The sequence below is a fragment of the Nycticebus coucang genome, chromosome 10 (genome assembly GCF_027406575.1).
Source record: "Nycticebus coucang isolate mNycCou1 chromosome 10, mNycCou1.pri, whole genome shotgun sequence".
In the NCBI taxonomy this organism is placed as follows: domain Eukaryota; kingdom Metazoa; phylum Chordata; class Mammalia; order Primates; family Lorisidae; genus Nycticebus; species Nycticebus coucang.
Genome location: NC_069789.1, coordinates 37,726,316 through 37,747,321, shown reverse-complemented (window position 1 = coordinate 37,747,321; position 21,006 = coordinate 37,726,316). Strand labels below are relative to the sequence as shown.

Below are 21,006 nucleotides of genomic sequence, written 5' to 3'. Positions count from 1 at the left end.
AGAAAGTTAGTATTTGAGCTGGATGGAAATACAGCATATCAAATTTGTATTTCACTAAAGCACTACTGGGAAATTTATAGCACTGTCTATATTAGAAAAAAGGAAAGGTCTCAAATCAGTGACTTTTGTTCTGCCATAGGAGACTTAGAAAAAGAAGAGCAAATTAACCCCAAAGTAGTCTGAAGAAAAGAAAAAGTTGAGAGCATAAATAAATGAAATAGAAAACAAAAGGAAAATAGAGAACATCAGTGAACCAAAAGCTGGTTCTTAGAGATTAATAAAATTGATTAACCTATAGCCAGACTGATCAGGGGAAAAAGAGAGGAGGTACAGACAACCAATATCAGCAGTCAGAGCGGGACATCACTACAGATTCTTCAGATGTGAGAATGATAAAAAGGGACTGTTATGAGCAACTTATGTCAATTGATTTGACAATTGAGGTGAAACGAAGAATTCCTAGCTAAGGCCCAAACTGCAACAGCTCACTCAAGAAGAAACAGATAACCTCAATAACCTTAAGGCTATTAAAGAAATTAGATTTATAGTTAAAAACCTTTGCACAAAATCCCAGGCCAAGATGGCTTCAAAGGTAACTTCTATTAAATCTATAAGGAAGAATTCTACACAAACTCTTCTAGAACATTGAACAGCAGAAAATACTTCCCAGCTCATCTGAAGCCATTGTTAACACATCACCAAAATAAGACAAAAAGAAGAAAACCACAAATCACTATCTCTCATGAACAAAAATTCTAAATAAAATTTTAGCAAATCAAATCCAACCATGTATAAAAAGGAAAATATAACATGACTAAATAGCTTTTATCCTAACGATGCAAGATTTATTTAACATTTGAAAATCAACTAATGTAATTCACCATATTGACAAATGTAAAAAAGAACTGAAATGTTCAGTTCAATAGAAACAGAAAAAAACACTTGAAAGAAATTCAACATTAGTGATGTAAAAAAAAAAAAACCAACCATTACACAAACTAGGAATAAAAGTAACTTATTTCGTGGAAATAGCCTCTATGAAAAACTTAGAACTAACCTCATGCTTCATGGTGAATGACTGAATGTGTTTCCCCAAGATCTGAAGCAAAAGAAGGAAAGATGTGGTCTACTTTGACAGTAAGGCAGTCGCCAATCTACTAAGGCAAGAAAAAAAAGATAAAATGCATCCAGAAAGAAGAAGGAAAATTGTCTTTACTTGCAGATAATGTGAATGTCTATACATAAAATCTGGTGAGATCTACAAAAAAGCTACTAGAACTAGTATATTCAGGAAAGTTGCTAGATAAAGATTTACATCTAAAAGCAATTGTATTTCTGTATAATAATACTAGCAATGAACAGTTGGAAATTGAAATTTTAAAAATTCTATGTACAAGAGTATCAAATATATAAAAAAGGATTAATCTGGAAGGGGTGAAGAAGTATAAGAGATGGGATTGCCAAGAGGATGAGAGGAGCCTTTTGGAGGTGAAGGATATGTTCACTATGTGGTGATGGTTTCACAGGTGTATTTCATATAGCAAAATTTACCAAATGGTACAATTTAAATTCATGTCATTTACTCAATGTCAATTTTATCTCAAAGCTATAAAAAAATTATCTCTCCTGACTGATAAAAGTAGTGCTCTATAAATACTTTACATCTTATTTTTAAAAAGTGTGTTCAGGGGCAGAGCCTGTGGCTGAAAGGAGTAGGGCGCCAGCCCCATATGCCGGAGGTGGCAGGTTCAAACTCAGCCCCAGCCAAAAACTGCAAAAAAAAAAAAGTGTTCAGAAACTATCCCCTGGCAGTATAGAAAATTATTCTTTTTTTATAGCTTTATAGTATACTTTGGTTTATTCAACATCTCTTTTATTGATGGACATTTTGTTTTCAGTCCTTTGTTATGTATAACAAAGGAATAATATAGGTTTGTGCATGTATCTTTTCAGGATTTGTTATTGTATCCCTAGTATCTTTGAGATAGATCTTTCAAAATGGGATTGTTGAGTCAGTAGGCATACAAATTATTTTGGGAGACCTTGCCAAGTTCTCATTCATAGGGATTGTATCCTTTTGTATAATAATCAGGAATGTATGAGAGTGCTTCTTTCCCAACATTCTCTCAGCAAGAGTATGTTGTTAAATGTTTGCATCTTGCCAAAATAAGTGAAAAATTGTATCTCCATGTAGGCTTAATTTGTAGTTCTTTCATTGTAAGTGAGGTTAAGCTACTTGCACTTCTTTTCCTGAGATCTGTTCATTTCTTCAACCCGTTTGCTTACCATTTTATCTTATTTGTAAAGCTCTTTATATTTTAGGAATATTATTCCTTTGTAATATGTTACAAATATTTTTTCTTAGATTGTTATTTCTTAACTTTGCAATTTTTGTGGGCAGGTGCCCCCAAAATGTATAATACATAAATTACATACTACATAATTTGCAAGGTCTTGCCCACACATAATACATGGAAAAATTTACTCTAATACACTGGGAATTTAACCTTGTGAACAATGAACAGCACAGAAGCCCCTTGGCATAGGGGTTCCGTTTAAAGGCCTTAGGCCTTTAAATACAGTGTCAGGAAGAATGGGAGACAACTTGAGTAACTGGAGTTCAGAAAGCGGAAAAGTAAGCAGTGAACTGAAGTGGACAGGTTAGAAGGGTTCGCCCAGGAGGCGGCAGCCCAGTCTGCGCCCCGGTCCTTCAGAGGTGGGTGGGAGAGGTGTCCTCCTTTCCTGCCTGGACTTGTAGGGCAGGTGCCTGGTGTCTCAGCACGCCGTGACGCGAGGGTCCAGCTGTGGGCAGTATGCAAGGTCAGCCTTTCTTCTCGCCATCCTCCCGCAGGTAGCTCCCTCGTCTGGTCACTGTGGTCCTCCTTTAAATTGGCAGTTCTTCCCCGGAGGCATTCCGCCTCCCTTTACTTTGATTCTTCTGCTAGGCTCTATTCACAGTTCTCCCCCGCTCCGCTTCTTGGTTGGTTCTTTCCGTTCTGGCCCCGCCCTCACGGGCTCGGCCTGCGATGGCACGTTGACGTCCGCCCCGGGACGTTATCTGATGACGTGTTTTATACGCGGCGTAGGGCGGAAAGAGTAGCCGGGGAAGGCGAAGTTCACTACCGCAATCCGTCTCTTCAACCGGGTTCTTTCCCGAAGAGGAAACGCGACAGACAGCGGTATCCAGTGCCATTCCGGGAAGCGTCGCCTCCCCAATCAGCTGTCCTTACACAATGGACTCAGTACCTGCCACAGTGCCTTCTATCACCGCTGCCCCGGGAGACCCGGAGCTTCTCGGACCCCTTTCCGTTGTCTATGCAGCTTTCATAGCCAAGCTGCTGGAGGTGACGGCCCCGATTTCCAGGGAGGGAACCCAGCTGTAGCAGGAGGGTCGATGAGTTCTGAGCAGAGTGGGTTCGCTGATGGTACAAATGGAAATGGAATGTGTGAGGCCCGAGGCAGGCAGGACGTTTCTGTGCTGTTTAGCACAGGGAATGAAGAGTGTGTTTGAGAAGGTTTCATCACTTGTTCATTTTATTGGTGAGCACTTACATAGTGACAGGCACTTTGTAGTATTTTGGTTTGTAGTCATGATGGAAGCAGGCCTGCGGGTCTTTTCCCCTAACCCTCTCCACCCCCACCCCCATACGCTCTCTTGTGGGATGGGGCCCCTGTAATGGTGTACTTGCGCTGGGCAAGTAGAACTGGCGGTTATTGCAGTCTTCGAGGAAACAGTTAGAATTAAGGCATTGAGTTTTATAGAAGATAGTTAAATTCGGAGTAGTTAATCTAGACCAGTTACCAGTTACTTCCTGAACTCAGCATTTGTTCTTTATGTAAAAGTAGAATAGATTTAGGATTTAGAACTTAGAGGAATAAATGTGTGTTATTTATTTTTATCATTATTGATTTTATTTGCAGCCATAATGTAAAAAATGTATATATACACATATATAAATGTAAATATACACATAATTTTTTATGTGTATATTTACATTTTTGTCTTAGATGGTTTTTAAAAATTATAACCAAGTTATCCAAGAGAAAAGTATAATTCAGAGTGATTCTAGCCATGGTTTAGACAGTGTGATGTGGCAGGGCATGTTGCAGACTCGAATTATATCCTCAACTTAGAGACATTTAGAATCATAAGACTTAAAAACATTACAAGCCAAACAAGAAATAGGAGATTCCCAATGTCTTTCTTGAAGCAGTGGGAGATATTGGAAGATTTTTGAGGGAGTAATTATTTGATAGAAGTTGGTTTAGAATTTGTATGGATAATTATTTGTGACTGATTTATTGTTAAATTCCTTTCAGGTTTCTCATTATTTCTAATATGTCCATTTCAGTTAGTTGCTACATTGACTGATGATGTTCAGCCTGGGCCTGATTTTTATGGACTACCATGGAAACCTGTACTTATCACTGCCTTCTTGGGAATTGCTTCATTTGCCATTTTCTTCTGTAGAACTGTCCTTGTTGTGAGTAAATTAAGTTAATTTATAAATACAAGATTTGTTGTATAATCGCTGGCCCTTTTATTTTTCTTTTATAGTTGCAAACATGAACACAAATTAATGCTTATGATTTAAATTAACTTTAAAATACCAGGCCCAGGCCAAACTTCAACAAAAAAATAGCTGGGCGTTGTGGCGGTGCCTGTAGTCCCAGCTACTCAGGAGGCTGAGGCAAGAGACTCGCCTAAGCCCAAGAGCTGGAGGTTGCTGTGAGCTGTGACATCATGGCACTCTACTTAGGGCGACAAAGTGAGGCTCTGTCTCTAAAAATAATAATAATTTAGTATTATTTTTGTGGTGATAATAACTTAAGTGAGCAAGATAATGTGTATGATCTCAATGGGAAATCTTTCATATATAAATCCCTTATATCAAAATCAAAAGATTGAGAATTAAGTGGGCACATTGTACGCACAATTGTCAATAGAATTGGGAATTTTTATAACCATTCTGAAAAATAGCTTAGTAACATGTGTTAGAAGCCTTAAAAGTGGTCATAAACTTTTGTAAAGTATTAATGTCATGTTTAGTAATCTGTCCTAAAGAAATAGCCAATCATACATTAAAGATCTTGTACTACAGCATTAACTAGAACAGTATTTATGAAAGTGAAAACTTGGCACAACCTACTATACACTATAGTACGAGAATTGTTAAATTATCATAAATTAATGTAATGGGGTATTGGGTGGCTTTATGTATATCACAGACATTGTGGCACCGCAAATGGTCACAATTTAATGTTAAGTGGAAAAAATAAACAAAGACTTTAATGTGTAGATAAGCCATGTGCATATGAACACCCCCACACACAAATGTTGCAAAAAAATCTTGTGTCTGGGAGATGAGGTAATTTAATATGTTTCCCAGATTTTCTGATTTGTTCATGTGCTGTTATACTCAGAAAATATCTTTTTATTTGGACATACATTAGTAATGTCCAAAGACATATTATTAAATTTTTTATTCCTTAGAGTCTTATTTTTCTGTGCAGAATTTCTTTCAGACATATATATGTGTGTGTATACTTATGATTATACTGTTTATCATTCTGCTTCATAGTTATTTAATATAATGTGTACATAAGCTTTGCAGTTGAAAAGGTTTCAGTTGAAACTTAAGTGGCCAAAAGCATGATGATAGATCTTTCTAAAATTGAATATTCTTTTTCTGATTTCTTAATTATATCAGACATACTGTTAATAAGTTTTCTCTCTTTGCACAATTGATTTGTAAAATCACTTAAAAAAGTGTTTTTTTTTTTCTTGGATTCTTATGAGGACTTCTCTAACCTTAGGGGGGCCTTTCTTCAGATAAAAGGACAAAGGGAGACTAGAAAGGTGAACAAAAGGGAAAAGGTGGAAGCATTTTATGTATCTCACTCTTGTTTCTCCCATTTAAAAAATTCTGACACCTCTTACAATGTTCACAAGGTTATGTTAGGCTCTGTATGTAACTGGTGCTCCTCAGCCTCAACATTTGACTTTTGGAAACTTGGTCTCTACGTGCTTGTTACTATGAGTTTAAGCAGACAAAGGAGGCTTACTCTCTCAGTAGCAAGGGTATGACATTAGAGAAATAGTTATTTCTTTCCACGAATACATTTTCTTATAACACTGATCTAAGTGATATTTAGATACTGTAATAATATTGAGATACCATGGATGAGTTGTATACTGGTCTGAGTATCTCATCACCGTTTATAACATTTGAAAGGGGGATATGTTCTGGGCTACAAAGAAATTTAGTAATACTCTTCTAGTTTTAAATTACTGCTTAGATTTTATCCCACAATTTAATGCTATCTTTGGGGTATGATTTGGATTTTGCCCTTTTGCGATGATTTAGCTGTCATTTTTCTTCTTGGCTTGTACACTTTCCTCTAGCAGTCTTCCCTGTCCTTTCAGATTTATGACCACCATTTTTTGTTGTCTAGGAAAATCAAATGATACAGATTATTATAATTATTTCTAAATTTAGAAATATTAAACCTTAAATACAATTTGTAAGTTTTTTTTCTGGTGAATGAAATAGGCATCTAATAGTATAAAGTTTACACCTTTACTTTTTGAATAATCATTATTTCTAGACTTCATTCTGACTACTTAGGTCAAAATAAATGACTTTGAGTAAATAAAGCATGAAGATATTAGCTATTTTTATTATTAAATTTAATTACACATTTAATAAATATTTAGATATATCTTTAACTGCACAAATAAGATATTTACCTTAAATGCTATGAAACATCTCTACCAATTAAATTTGAAATGCTTTTTAACCTTTTTTTTTTTTTTTTAATCCTGTGGATTCATTTTCCTGAACCAAAGAGTTAAAACATTCTAATTTGGTTATGATTTTGACTATTGTATTAAGAACTATATGCTTCTATTAACAAAATGTTTGACATGAAATTTTATTTTATTTCTCTCTTCTAGGTAAAGAATAGAGTATATCAAGGTAAATTTTTGTTACTTGTACTGTTCCTTTTGTATTGCTGTTCCATGTGTAAGTTAGAAGTAGATAACATGACTTCTCATGTCTTGTTGACTTACAACTTCTGACAGTTTTACTATTCTAGGTTGCTAGCTTGGATGATAGAGTCGATAGTGATGCTACCAGTTGAGGTAGATGAGAAGGAACAAATTGTGGGAGTAGGGAGAAGTTTAGTTTAATATGGGACTGAGTGGCTTTCAATCGTGTATAATGCAGATTTAGTACTTGTGAAGAGTGTTCCTATGCTAATGATTTAATCAATACCTTAAATATTTAAGTAGATATTTTGAGAAAAAGAACTGTAAATCAGTATGTGTATATTTTCTGTTTCTCTTTGCAAATGACATATACATATTTGAAGTGATTCCATTTTCTGAGAAGAAAGGGGCTTCATGCAGGGAAGAGTATCAAGCTATAACATACTGTATTTCCCATCTTTGAAACAAATTTAAATTGGATTCTCATTTTGAAATAAGAGTTCTTATTATATTTTTCTTACATTTTAATAATATTTTTACATCCTTATTACTATTAACTGTAGATTGCTTTTTAAAGCCATAATGGTTACTCTATGAAGTTCTTTTCCTTTCTTGTGCCAGATAACATGTCTTTGCTGCTAATACATGGGGTAATTGAGTTTTATTTAGTGATCATAATAATCTTATGTGTTTCTTTTTTCTTTTCTTAGTCACTGAACAGCAAATTTCTGAGAAGTTAAAGGTCATCATGAAAGAAAATGCAGAACTTGTTCAAAAATTGTCAAACTATGAACAGAAGGTATAATTATTCTTTCAATTTTTTTCCCCATAGTTTCACCTTTTATTTTAGTTATTATGGTATTTTAAAATCAGATTTTCTTATACCATTATTTTCTAAAAATCATCCAAATGTTAAATAATCATTGTATGTGTAAAGTATCACATAAGGGGTTACCCACTTAAAATTAAATTTTGGTAGCAATGTAATTTATAATCTGAATTCTGAGTTCTTTATTTTATATAGATCAAGGAATCAAAGAAACATGTTCAGGAAACCAAGAAACAAAATATGATTCTCTCTGATGAAGCAGTTAAATTTAAGGTAAAATTCCTTTGGGAGATTACATTTTACAAATAATAGTAAAAGTATTGAGTATTCCTCTAATCTTAATATTTATTTATTTTTAATAGGATAAAATCAAGAAACTTGAAGAAATGAATGAATCTCTGGATGACACAGCTAAAAGTCTCCATATTATGTTAGAATCTGAGAGAGAACAGAATGTCAGGAATCAGGACTTGGTAAGAGTTTTGCTGCTAAGTATTACTGCAGTTTGACTTTCAAACAATTTTGTAGATTGCCTTGAACTCTGTTTTCATTCTGTTAACTGAAGAGTGGGAGGCAGGGAAGTTGAACCTGTTTCTGTCCATTTTTACGGAATTTTAAGTACTAGCAAAAGTTATGGGTCTAGGAACTGTTTTCTTCCTCAACTCTTGGCAATTTGTATATTGCTTGTCTCTGCCCTCCACAACATACAGAACAACTAACAAACTGTCACCCAGTTTGAACAGCCCTTGTATTTTGTTTTGCTTTGCAAAGTTCTTTTTTCAGTCAACTTTTAACTATAAAATAGTTTTGGAAATTATGTGAAAGTTGCAAAGATAGGTGAAAGGTTCCCATAAGCCCAATATGTATTTGCCAGGTTTTTGCACTGCAAAATTATTCTTTCTTTTTTTAAACCTTTTGCGCATTGTACTCTTTGGAAGGAAATTACCATGCACAAACCACAGTTAAAAAGTTGAGTTATGCTCCACCTCCTTGAGGAGCCAGAATCTTCATAAATTTTTTGGAATTTGTCTATGTGAGATTTGTCTTTATTCTCCCTCCAATGCTACCATTTGTAATTCAGGCAAGACAGTTTTTAAAGTGATGTTGGGCATTTTTTTTCTCTACCTCTAGGAGAAAAACCTTGGTATGAACTGGTTCACATGATAGTTTTTTCATTCTCTTTGCTTTCATCTTTTGGTCTGGTCATTTACACATTATTTCTGAACTAGGAAAGTTGTAGATACTGTGAAATATTTATGCCTCCAATTATATTTTCCCTTTTAAAGTTCTTGATTTTTCCCTTAGGCCAAAACCTGATCATCTCCTTCTACCTGAAAAGTATGGCTCTGGAATATGTTTTATTAATATTTCTTGTTTTTAGCATATATCCCAGTGTTTCTACTGAAATCCTAATACATATTTTATGTTCTATTTTCACATGGCAGATATCGGAAAATAAGAAATCTATAGAGAAGTTAAAGGATGTTATTTCAATGAATGCCTCAGAATTCTCAGAGGTAAAGCTGCTTACAATTCCTGCAAGATATTAATACTATGTCTTAGTATCATCAAGGGACAAAAATTTCATCTACTAAAAACATGTAAAAAATGAAAACTACATGATATCTGGTTGGGAAAATGTAATACTTTTTGAGATTTATTTTGGAATTAATTCATTAATAGGAGTGTTTTGCATCAGGTTCAAATTGCACTTCATGAAGCTAAGCTTAGTGAAGAGAAAGTGAAGTCTGAATATCATCGGGTCCAAGAAGAAAATGCTAGGCTTAAGAAGAAGAAAGAGCAGGTAAAGAAAAGTTTATGTTCTAGGTCATATAAAATAGAGAACCTAATGTTACTACCTTGTTAACACTATTCTCAGATCTACTTTTAAAGAAACAAAATATCCATGGACGATTTTGTTCTTAGATACACAAAGTTTAAATTGTGCTCACCAAATTGAGTGTATATATATGATCTCTATCTATTCTTGATATTTTGTTTTCTGTACAATTTATTGTAGCTATCAAATACTGTCTTTGTTTTGTCAAACACCAGCTGGTTACTAATAACTTGAGTATCCTCAAGTGGGTAATGGATTAGCTTTTTGGGTTTTTTTTGGTTTTTGTTTTTTAAAAGACAGCCTCACTCTTGCTCAGGCTGGTCTCAAACTCCTGAGATCAAGCAATCCACTACCTCAGCCTCCCAGAGTGCTAGGATTACAGGTGTGAGCCACCATGCCTGGCCTTGGATTAGCTTTTTAGACCTAAGAATTAGATATTTTATAATCCTCCTTGGAGCAGTTACTGCTTCACTAACCAAGGAAGGGTTACCTGATCATGATTCTCACTTGAGAGACAGTAGGATGTGTTCTGTTCCGACTGAAATTATTGAATTATTTGAATTGGCTACAATTTTCTGAAGGATGTAATACCATGGACCAGCTTCCTTGATAGCTGTGATATTCTCACTGTACTTCTGTGGGCTGGGGCCACTCTTAATTGAGGTCTTAACCCATAGTGATAGGCCATGATTCTAATGTCTGCAGTGCAGAAGCCCTAACTGTGGGAATCACGTTTTCATTTCTCAGTTGCAGCAAGAAATTGAAGATTGGAGTAAGTCACATGCTGAGCTCAGTGAGCAAATCAAATCATTTGAGAAGTCTCAGAAAGATTTGCAAGTAGCTCTTACTTACAAAAATGATAATATTGATGTAAGTTCATTCTCATGAATACATGCTTAATTCTTATGAATTCTTCATGGAATCTGTTGAATTAAAATTGAGAGGCTTTTACCAATACCCTTTTCTTCTTTTCTAGGCTTTGACTAATTGTATTACACAGTTGAATTGCTTAGAATGTGGATCTGAATCTGAGGGCCAAAATAAAGGAGAAAATGAGTCAGATGAATTAGCAAATGGAGAAGTAGGAGGTAAGATGAATCTCAAGGAAGATGGACTTCCATTTTGACTTCTTGTTTTTTTTTTTTTTTTTTTTAATTTGGCCAGGGCTGGGTTTGAACCCGCCACCTCCGGCATGTGGGACCGGCGCCCTACCCGCTGAGCCACAGGCGCCGCCCTGACTTCTTGTTTTTAATTAAGTACAATGATGTTACTTTTTAGCTGTTTGGATTTCCTCCTAAGTTTTAGAGTTAAAGGCATGTATCACTGGATTTGTTTTCTGTTTGCACTGGGCAAAAGTGGGTTGCTGGTTGGGGTGTAGCTGTAGGCATGCAAAGAACTTTTTGTTTTCCCATCCCATTGAGAACTTGAATGCACTGGTTTAGTCTATACATACAGTACGAGAAACTCTTCTCAACTTCATGAAGATGTAATGTTAAGACTCATCATCTCTTTAGCTCGGTAGTTTAAAGACCCATATTCAGTTCAAAGAATATTGACAGCCAGATATAGTGGCTCACGCCTGTAATCCTAGCACTTTGGGAGGCTGAGGCAGGTGGATCCCTTGAGTTCAAGAGTTTGAGACAAGGCTCAGAGCCTGCGGCTCAAGTGGCTAAGGCGCCAGCCACATACACCTGAGCTGGCGGGTTCAAATCCAGCCGTCAAACAACAATGATGGCTGCAACCAAAAAATAGCTGGGTGTTGTGGCAGGCACCTGTAGTCCCAGCTACTTGGGAGGCGGAGGCAGGAGAATCGCTTGAACCCAGGAGTTGGAGGTTGCTGTGAGCTGTGATGCTACGTTACTCTACCCAGGGTGACAGCTTGAGGTTCTGTCTCAAAAAAAAAAAAATTCGAGACAAGAGCATGACCTTGTCTCTACTAAACAAACAAACAAACAAACAAACCCAGGAAAACTAGCCATGTGGTATGGCGGGCATAGTCCCAGCTACGTGGGAGGATGAAGCAAGACTCCCAGTGGTTCTCAACCTTCCTAACGCCGCGATGTATTTTCATTGTTACAAAGGGGTCACGACCCACAGGTTGAGAACCGCTGGCAAATGGATCACTTGAGCTCAGGAGTTTAAGGTTGCTGTGAACTATGATGGTATGGTACTCTACCCAGGGTAAAAAAAATAATAGGTGGCAAAAGCCATAAACTAAGGCCATGAGGGTGGGAACTAGAGGGTAGCAGTGTTTACAGATGGGAAAATGTTTCTAAACACGGTCTGTCAAGTTGGATATTGCTTGCATGTAGGTATTTTAAATCACACTTGGAAGAGAACAAGAGTGAATCTTTCTAAATAAGACATATATCCCAGATAAAAATGAGGTCCGAGAGAGAAGAATGAGTTTTATCTCACATTTTTTCTTGCTCAGAATGGCATAGATAACATTTTTATTGTACAAATGGGAGATTACTTTTTGAAATTAAGTTTGTAATTCTTCTTTTTTTCCTTAAAAAAATAAAGATCCCAAAAGAAGCAATTCTCTTAAAAGTCAATTAATCAGTTCTGTTGGTTTTTTTCTTCAGTATTTGAAAATGATAATTGCTTACTTTGGGGGAAATCAAGAAAATACAGAGTTAAAAAGTGGGGGGAAAAAAAGCAATTAAAGCCTTTTATTTTGTAGGTAACCGGAATGAGAAGATGAAAAATCAAATTAAGCAGATGATGGACGTCTCTCGGGTATAGTCCCTTCTTAGAGTCCTGTAAGTGCCTGTGAATTCTTACTGTGCCTCACTTTTGAGAATATGTCTTTCTTCTCCAATTTTTAGACACAAACCGCAATATCAGTGGTTGAAGAGGATCTAAAACTTTTACAGTTCAAGCTAAGAGTGTCGATGTCCACTAAATGTAACCTGGAAGGTAGGTTATTTCTTCAGACGAAATTGCAACGTATAAACTTGGATTGGAAAGATAAAAGAATGGCTTTCTTTCTAACTTTTCACTCCTCTCAGCACTACCTCCCAACTAAGTTCTCAGGTCCTGTGCACACACATAGAACACAAATGTTCTATCCTTTACAGACCAAATAAAAAACTTAAAAGATGACCACAGTTCACTGCAGTCTGCTAAAGCTACACTGGAGGACGAATGCAAAACCTTACGGCAGAAAGTGGAGATTCTGAATGAACTCTATCAGCAGAAGGAGATGGCTCTGCAAAAGTATGGTTTCGTTGTTCATTGCTAACGTATGAATAAATGTATGTACTAACAAGGATACTTTGTCCTTTTTTAGGTTGTTTATAAGATTTTTCATCTATAATTTGTATAGATTTGTATTTCTTCTTTTCTCCCTCATTTTTCATAATTTATATTTTTGTACTCAAACCAGTTGTCAAAAATTGTTGTCTATATTTGAGAGTGAGTGATTTACTTGTGCTGTTACTGCTGCAAAAGTGCTTCTTTTTTAAGATCTGTACCCTTTCTGTGGCTCCCTTACCTTTCTTTGTGGTAGTTTATGTAATCTGATTTGTCTTACATTTGTTCCACTGGCTCTTAGAATAGTCTTTAAAAATTATAAGTGAATTTATATGATGTGGTTTTTAGAGAATAAACATTTCAAAATGTGTATTTAGTTTTTGAAAATGTCATAAGTTTTGGACTCTAATATAGTCAAATATTGAGATGTTCTGGCAAGAACATAGCAGCTGTTTCTCTTCATGATACACTATGGCACTGTTTTCAACTCTCCCAGCATCCATTTACTCACCATGGCTTGTAATTTCTTGTCCATCTCCAAAGCCACTCTGTTCAGTCTGATGTCATCTTTGCTGCCAGCCTCCAGCTAATCAGTTTCCCTTTCTTATAGGCATCTAGAACTTCTTTCAAACTCTAAGTCTCACTTTGTCACTCTCAGTAGAGCGCTGTGGCATCACAGCTCACCTCACACCAACCTCAAACTCCTGGGCTCAAGCGATTCTCTTGCCTCAGCCTCCCAAGTAGCTGGGACCATAGGCACCCAGCTATTGTTAGAGATGGGGTCGGGCTCTAGCTCAGGCTGATCTCAAACTCCTAAGCTCAGGCAGTCCACCTGCCTCAGTCTCCCAGAATGCTAGGATTACAGGCATGAGGCACCGTGTAGACTGCAGTGGTTCTCAGCCTTTCTAGTGCCACCCACTGCCCTTTAATAAGTTCCTCATTTGTGGTGACCCCCAACCATAAAATTATTTTTTGTTGCAACTTCATAACTGTAATTTTGCTACTGTTATGAATAATAATGTAAATATCTGATATGCAGGATGTATTTTCATTGGTCACAACCCACAGGTTGAGAACCGCTGGTGTAGAATGAACTTTTATTTTTTTATTTTCGAGATAGTCTCACTTTTTCGCCCTCAGTAGAGTGCTGTGGCATCACAGCTCACAGCAACTTCCAGCTCTTGGGCGTAGGCGAAATTCTCTTGCCTCAGCCTCCCGAGTAGCTGGGACTATGGGCTCCTGCCATAACACCTGGCTATTTTGTTGTTGTTGTTGCAGTTTGGCCAGGTCTGGGTTTGAACCCACCACCCTCAGCATATGGGGCTGGCGCCGCACTCATTGAGCCACAGGCGCCGCCCTAGAGTGAACTTTTTAAAATACAAGTCTGTCCATGGCATTTTATTCTTAAAATCTATCAGAGATGCTCCATTCCCTTCAAAATCCATTCCAGACTCCTAAACAGGTGCAGAGGCTGTTTCTCCTCACTGGTCCTGCATTGTCTCTCCAGGTCCATATCCTGTGGCTTCTTCTGATGCTTCCTATACTACAGCCACACCTGCAGTTCCTTCCTGCCACTCTATGCCCCTTTGTGTTTATGTATCATGCTGTTTTCTCTGCAGTAAAAATGTCCTTTTACGTTGTTTCCACCTAGCAATCTCCTGCACACTCAAATATTTATGCTTCTTAAATTTCTTTCTGGAGTGAGCATAAATCAGTAGATAGCCAAAGAGACTGAGTACTCATTTTTTGTTTTTCTTATAATGTAACTCCTAAATATATATTTAAGCTAACATCTACTTCTTGGTATCTGCTCTCTGTTTGATGGCCTGTTCTTCTTGTTCCTGCTTTTCTTCCTTTTTTCTGTCTTTTGAATTGTTTCAATAGTTTAAATTCTTTTCTCTGCTATTTCTCCACTTGGTGGCTATAGGTTGTTTTATTCACCTTTTTATAATTACCTTAAGACCACAGCATGTATCTTGGACTTACTAAAAAGGATGATATAAATTAATAGATTTACCTTTTTCTGGGCTTTATTTCCTTCCTGACATAGATGGTATTATAGTAATGTATTTTAATGCTCTGTATAGCTCAGACTCCACATGGCGTTTTTATTGTCTTTTACAGTGCTATCCTGCTGATATTCATCCATTTACACACATATGTAGTTCCTGTAGTTCTCCATTTTCCCACATTTTTGTCTTCAATTTGGGATCATTTTCATGCTAGCTGAAGGACATTCCTTAGGGACAAATTTGGACTTTATTTTTGTATTAAAATGTCTTTTTATTTTGATTCGATTGTTAAAGGATCTTTCTGTGGGCTGTAGAATTTTGGCAGTAATTAAATTTTGGCACTTTAAAGGTAACCACTTAATTATCTCTGGTTTTAAAGTTTCTTTGAAGACTCCATTATCATTCCTTTTTTTCTTTTTGAAATGTCACTGCTGCGCTAGCTGCCTTTAGTCATTTTTTGTTTTGTTTTTTCAGCAGTTTTATTGGGAGGTGCCTAAGCGTAGGGTTTCTGCTTTTTTCTCCCTCTGTCTGTGTCTCTGTCTCTCTATTTATGTGCTCTTCAGAGTCATAAACATCTCTTGAATTTGGGGGTCCTTTTTTCATATTAATTCTACCTCATTCTTTTTTTTGAGATTCCAATTAAACATGTTAGACTCTACATGGCCCCACCCCCAACCCCTGTGTCTCCTATGTTCCTTGTGAATTTGCTTCATTCTGGATGTTATCTTCTGGCCTGTGTTGAGTGTGCTAAAATCTCACTTAAGTTGTTAAATCTGCAGGTAGTCATTTTTTTTTTGAGTTTTTGTTTCAGTTACTATTTTTCAGTTTTACAGTTTTTTTTTATTGTTAAGTCATAGCTGTGTACATTAGTGCAATCAAGGGGTACAATGTGCTGGTTTCATATACAATCTGAAATATTCTCATCAAACTGTTCAACGTAGCCTTCGTGGCATTTTCTTAGTTATTGTATGTAGAGAGTTTTCTACTTTTCTGCTGAAGTTCATAACCTTGACTTTTACTTGAATATATAAGGCAGAATTATTATTTTTAAGACAGTCTCACTATGTCACCCTCAGTAGAATGCTAGGGCTTCACAGCTCACAGCAACCTCAAACTCTTGGCTTAAGAGATTCTCTTGGCTCAGCCTCCCCAGTAGCCTCACTCTTTTGCGCTGGGTAGAATGCTATAGTATTATACCTTATAGCAACCTCAAACTCTTAGGCTCCAGCGATCCTCTTGCTTCAGCCTCCCATGTAGCTGGGACTACTGGTGCCCACCACAATGCCGGGCTAGTATTTTCTACTTTTTAGTAGAGATTGGGGTCTCAGGCTGGTCTCAAACTGCTGGCCTCAGGTGAACCTTCTGCCTCAATCTCTTAAGTCACTGGGATCAGGCACAATTATTTAAAATCTCTCTCATAAACCTATTATGTGGATACCTTATAGGTCTTTTTTTCTTATCCTTTTAGATTTTGATCACATCGTTTTCTCTTATTGAGTGCCCTGTCAGTTTTTTGATTGAGCCTTTAAAAATGGAGTCAAAATAAAGACATTTCATAAAAAATAAACTCACCAAATCTGTCACTAAAGGATGTCTTTCAAGTAGCATTGGACGTTGTATATGATAATTGTAGAGGGAATATTAGGCCTAGGTGGTGTTATCTTTCTACAGAAAAGATTTGAGGTTACTACTAGCAGGTGGTCATCACTGTAATTCACTTATCCAGTCAGCAATTAAGGTAATACAAAAACAACTTAGTCCTTGCAAAGGACATTGCCTGTTCAGTACTTGAAGTTTACAGTTCTTCCTACTTTAAACCTTCAGCCTAGGGCTTTTCTTTTCCTCATTGGCAGCCCTGAGCTCTACTTCTTGTTACTGTGAACCAGGAGATCTGTTGAAAGCTCGGTTCAGCATTCTTACATCTGCATTGTCTACAATGCCATGCTTGCTTATAATTCTGTGATTCCTTTTCCTACTGGATTTTGGCCACAGATGTATATTTTTATTGCTTTCTTAGTCTCTGATGCCTTCAAGCACATTCTTTATATTTCTAGTCCACGTATTCTTATTGTTCTCAGTATTCTCAAACTAACTTATCCATCATTGGAAGCAAAATTCTCTTTAATCTTTCTTCAAGACTGAGTTTTTTCACATTCCTTTCTAAACTGGAGTTAAGGATTGTTTTGTTGTAATATACATCTGTAGTCCATTTTACAGTGAACTCCTTTAGTACAGGGATGGCATTTTACCCATACTTTTGTCTTACCCTTTTAAAAAATAATTAGTATATTATAGCCACTTATAAAATATTTGCTGAAGTACTGAATGAGCAGTCATAAAAGAATACATAAACCTTTTTCACTTGGGTATTAGTAATCCTTTATACTGTAGCTCTTGTAATTTTGTTTCTGATTCATATAAAATAAAGTTTCAAATTAAGTATCTTTTGAGTTAGAGTTAACTATGAGTTAAAAAGTACAAGGGTAACTAGTATTTTTAAATCATTAAAGTTGCTGCCTTTCCAATCTGTGTTATAGGAAATAGACATTTTGAGCCAGTACGTAATAGTCTAATCATGATTGAACAGTTTGTCTTGTTCAATAGACACTACCAATATTCAGATTTGCCTCTTAATCATTTTTCTCTTGAAATAGGTAGTAGGAGCTTCATGTCTGAAGGGTGAAAATGTCCTGTAGTTAATTGCACACTTAGAAGACATGCTCTAAAAGGCCCTTTTTGGCTATCTTTATCATAGTACCATCTTACATTAAGAACCTGTTTGTCAATGACAAAAATAAATTATTGGTCTTTCCATGGTTAGAAATAAGCAGTTATCCCCTGCTTTATCTTAATAAGCTTAATTGTGTTAGATTGATAGGTCCTGGCTTTGCACCTTAAAGTAAAGTGAACTATCCTTAAGAGATTTGCCATGGGGAACACAGGTTTTGTTTTTTTTGTTTGTTTGTTTTGTTTTTGTTTGTTTGGTTGGTTTTTTAATGGGGGGGGATTTCTTTTACCTTTTTAAAATTTACTAGTGAGTAGAGAATTATGAGAAGTTAAAAAACCCAATGATTTGCCAATAAGCCAGAATTTAATTTTTATTTCTAAACAGTAGTTTGAATTCCTTCCTTGTCTATGCGTTTTTGAGGGTAGCATGGGAAATGACATTTGAATAAAGGGAGTGAAGAAAAAGAATCAGTTTCGCTGATGACTGGTTTTATCTTAGGAGATTGAGTCAAGAAGAATATGAGCGGCAAGAAAGAGAGCAGAAGCTGTCAGCTGCAGATGAAAAGGCGGTGTTGGCTGCAGAAGAAGTAAAAACTTATAAGTGAGTTCAGCTTCTAAAGAGGTTATTAGTGGCTAATGAAAACTAATGTTGACATTCTTTTTTTTAAAACTTCTTACATTATGTAAAAGAAAAGAGCACAAATCCATAAATAAATGGTTTGAGGACATGAATACATTCAGTCCACACAAGAGAAAAACTAAATTTTGAGTTAAGAAATGAGAAAACGGTAACAAAAACTTATATCCAATGCTGCTGGCATGCAGGTGGTTATATATTGAGGTACTTCTTTAGGAAAGCATTTGTTGCATGATGTATCAAAAACCGTTAAAGTGATTGTGCTGTGTGATAGACTCAGTCATTCTAACTGTGAGAAGTTTTCTACAATAGAATTAAAGGAAGAAAAAAACTTTATAGAGGAAGGTATTCATAGCAGGATTATTTGAGAACATACTAAAGAACAGTTAAGGAAATTTTAACTTATCAACTCAGAATATCTAGAAAAATCATGTACTGCTCACTTTGGCAGCACATACAATAAAATTGAAACAATATAGAGAACATTAGCATGGCCCCTGTGCAAGGGTAGCACAAAAATTCATGAAGTAGTTCATATTTTTCTAGTTGTTTTGTCTTTTTTGTATTACAATCACCTATGTAATCTCATGTTTTTTTATTTACATGGTTTCTATGCACACAAGAAAGTTATATTAAAGATATTGTTGACATACAAAAAAGAAATCACATGGTCTTAGTTTGCATCATATTGTTCTCCAAATGATAGCCATGTAAAAAATGTTTTCATGTGTATGGGTGAAGTCTGTTAGAGTACAGTTGTTAAAGGTAACATCATCGGATTGAAATTTTATTCAATGGTGCTTTAAGTGATACAACCAAGTATAATTCTTAGGCGGAGAATTGAAGAAATGGAGGATGAATTACAGAAAACAGAGCGCTCATTTAAAAACCAGGTAATAATTATAGTGCCCCACAGTTAAAGAATTCTTTGAGAACTAATGCAGATTGTTATAATGAATTCCTAAATATATTTTTTACTATATTGTTTTCTCCAGATTGCTACTCATGAGAAGAAAGCTCATGATAACTGGGTAAGATTTCTTTTTCTTTCCTTTATTTTATGCATAGTCTACTACAACTGAATTTGGATTCTTCTTCTCCAATAGCTCAAAGCTCGTGCTGCAGAAAGAGCTATAGCTGAAGAGAAAAGGGAAGCCGCCAACTTGAGACACAAGTATGTGGATTTGATATGCACCTTCTCAGTGTGTGTATTAGAGGTTTTGTAAAAGGCTGTGCTATGTGTTATTTAGTAAGGGATTGATTTCTATTTCATATTTAAGTCATTCTTTCTCTACATTTAAGAATACTAGAATTAACGCAGAAAATAGCAATGCTGCAAGAAGAACCTGTGATTGTAAAACCAATGCCAGGAAGGCCCAATACACAGAACCCTCCACGGAGAGGTAAGGGGTACAGTCTATTTTGGGGGTGCAAAATGTATGTAAATTACTTTTTGTTTCTCTGTGTGATTTAAGTCCTAGAAATAATGCTAAGAACTTACTAAAGACAAAACCGGTTGTCATAAAATGGTAACAATACTGTCATCTTCAGGTGCTCTGAGCCAGAATGGCTCTTTTGGCCCATCCCCTGTAAGTGGTGGAGAATGCTCCCCTCCACTGACAATAGAGCCACCTGTGCGACCACTCTCTGCTACTCTCAATCGAAGAGATATACCTAGAAGTGAATTTGGTGAGCAATTGCAGTGTTACCTTGCAGTACACTGTTTCAAATGGGGGTTTTCTGTTTGAGAATTCTCATGCAAGCAACACTTTGGTTTTGGAGTCTGTCCAGTATAGAAAAGATTTCTTAATTTATCTTGTTAATAGTCTACTGCAAGATCTGCTTTAGAACAGAAAGGATTTTGCCGTGAGGGGCGGAAGGGGAGTTCCTTTCCTGTTTTTTGTTTCTTTTTTGTTTTTTACTGTGAAGTATAAACCTTTATCCTTAAATTAAATTTCTTTGGGATTCCTCTCCAAAATACAATTGACCTTTAAACAATAAGAGATTTGAGCTGTGCAGGTCCATGTATATGTGGATTTTTTTCAATAAATATATTATAAAATTTTTTGGAGATTTGTGAGAATTTGAAAAAATGGACAAACCATATAAGCCTAGAAATATCAAAAAAATGAAGAAAAAGGTATATCGTGAATGCATAAACTATATATATATAGGGGTCTAGTTTATCATTTACTATCAATAAAATGTATGCATTTATTATAAAAAGTTAAAATTTATTAAAACTCATGCATACAGAGACCATACATGGTACCAAGAAGCAGAGAAAAGTTGTGGTATTACAAGAATACAAGAAAGTGTTGACTTGCTTAAGACACACTGTGTGTAGATTGAAGTCTGTAGTTGTGGATGCCCACCATTTTAGACACGTCATCTTATAAACGTGTAAACTTAGAATATATGTACAGTTCAGTACTGTAAATATGTTTTTTCTTCCTTACAGTTCTGGTAACATTTTCATTTCTTTAGCTTTATTGTAAGAATACAGTATAAAATATGTATAACATACAAAGTATGTATTAATTGACTATTTGTGTTATCAGTAAGCCTTCTCGTCAGCAGTAGGCTGTTAGTAAAGTTTTGGGGGAGTCAAAAGTTACATGTGAGTTTTCACCTGTGTAGGGATTGGGAATGTGGTCAGCATACCCATGTTGTTCAAGGGTCAGGTGTATTATAAAAAGTAGCCTTAGA

General features: G+C 35.9%; 1 protein-coding gene and 1 non-coding gene across 12 annotated transcripts in view; both read left to right on the top strand.

Moving 5' to 3' along the window:
• The window catches only part of MIA3 (MIA SH3 domain ER export factor 3), a 65,288-nt gene that overhangs the window by 38,777 nt on the left and 5,505 nt on the right, over positions 1-21,006 (top strand). For 7 of the 11 annotated variants that reach the window (XM_053608143.1, XM_053608141.1, XM_053608139.1 and 4 more), the window contains exons 7-24: positions 4,353-4,484; positions 6,959-6,980; positions 7,705-7,793; positions 8,019-8,096; positions 8,186-8,296; positions 9,269-9,340; positions 9,523-9,627; positions 10,411-10,533; positions 10,640-10,751; positions 12,350-12,405; positions 12,495-12,585; positions 12,747-12,885; positions 18,160-18,261; positions 19,130-19,190; positions 19,293-19,328; positions 19,404-19,471; positions 19,600-19,700; positions 19,849-19,986. In XM_053608143.1, the coding sequence (XP_053464118.1) occupies positions 4,353-4,484; positions 6,959-6,980; positions 7,705-7,793; positions 8,019-8,096; positions 8,186-8,296; positions 9,269-9,340; positions 9,523-9,627; positions 10,411-10,533; positions 10,640-10,751; positions 12,350-12,405; positions 12,495-12,585; positions 12,747-12,885; positions 18,160-18,261; positions 19,130-19,190; positions 19,293-19,328; positions 19,404-19,471; positions 19,600-19,700; positions 19,849-19,986 (1,636 nt within the window). Of the gene's footprint in view, positions 1-3,068; positions 3,345-4,352; positions 4,485-6,958; positions 6,981-7,704; positions 7,794-8,018; positions 8,097-8,185; positions 8,297-9,268; positions 9,341-9,522; positions 9,628-10,410; positions 10,534-10,639; positions 10,752-12,349; positions 12,406-12,494; positions 12,586-12,746; positions 12,886-18,159; positions 18,262-19,129; positions 19,191-19,292; positions 19,329-19,403; positions 19,472-19,599; positions 19,701-19,848; positions 19,987-21,006 lie in introns of those variants that run through there. The other 4 variants (XM_053608149.1, XM_053608147.1, XM_053608146.1 and 1 more) reach the window with 2 other exon arrangements.
• LOC128597886 (U6 spliceosomal RNA) lies at positions 18,733-18,839 on the top strand. The gene has a single exon (XR_008383440.1). It is a non-coding gene; the product is annotated as a U6 spliceosomal RNA (small nuclear RNA).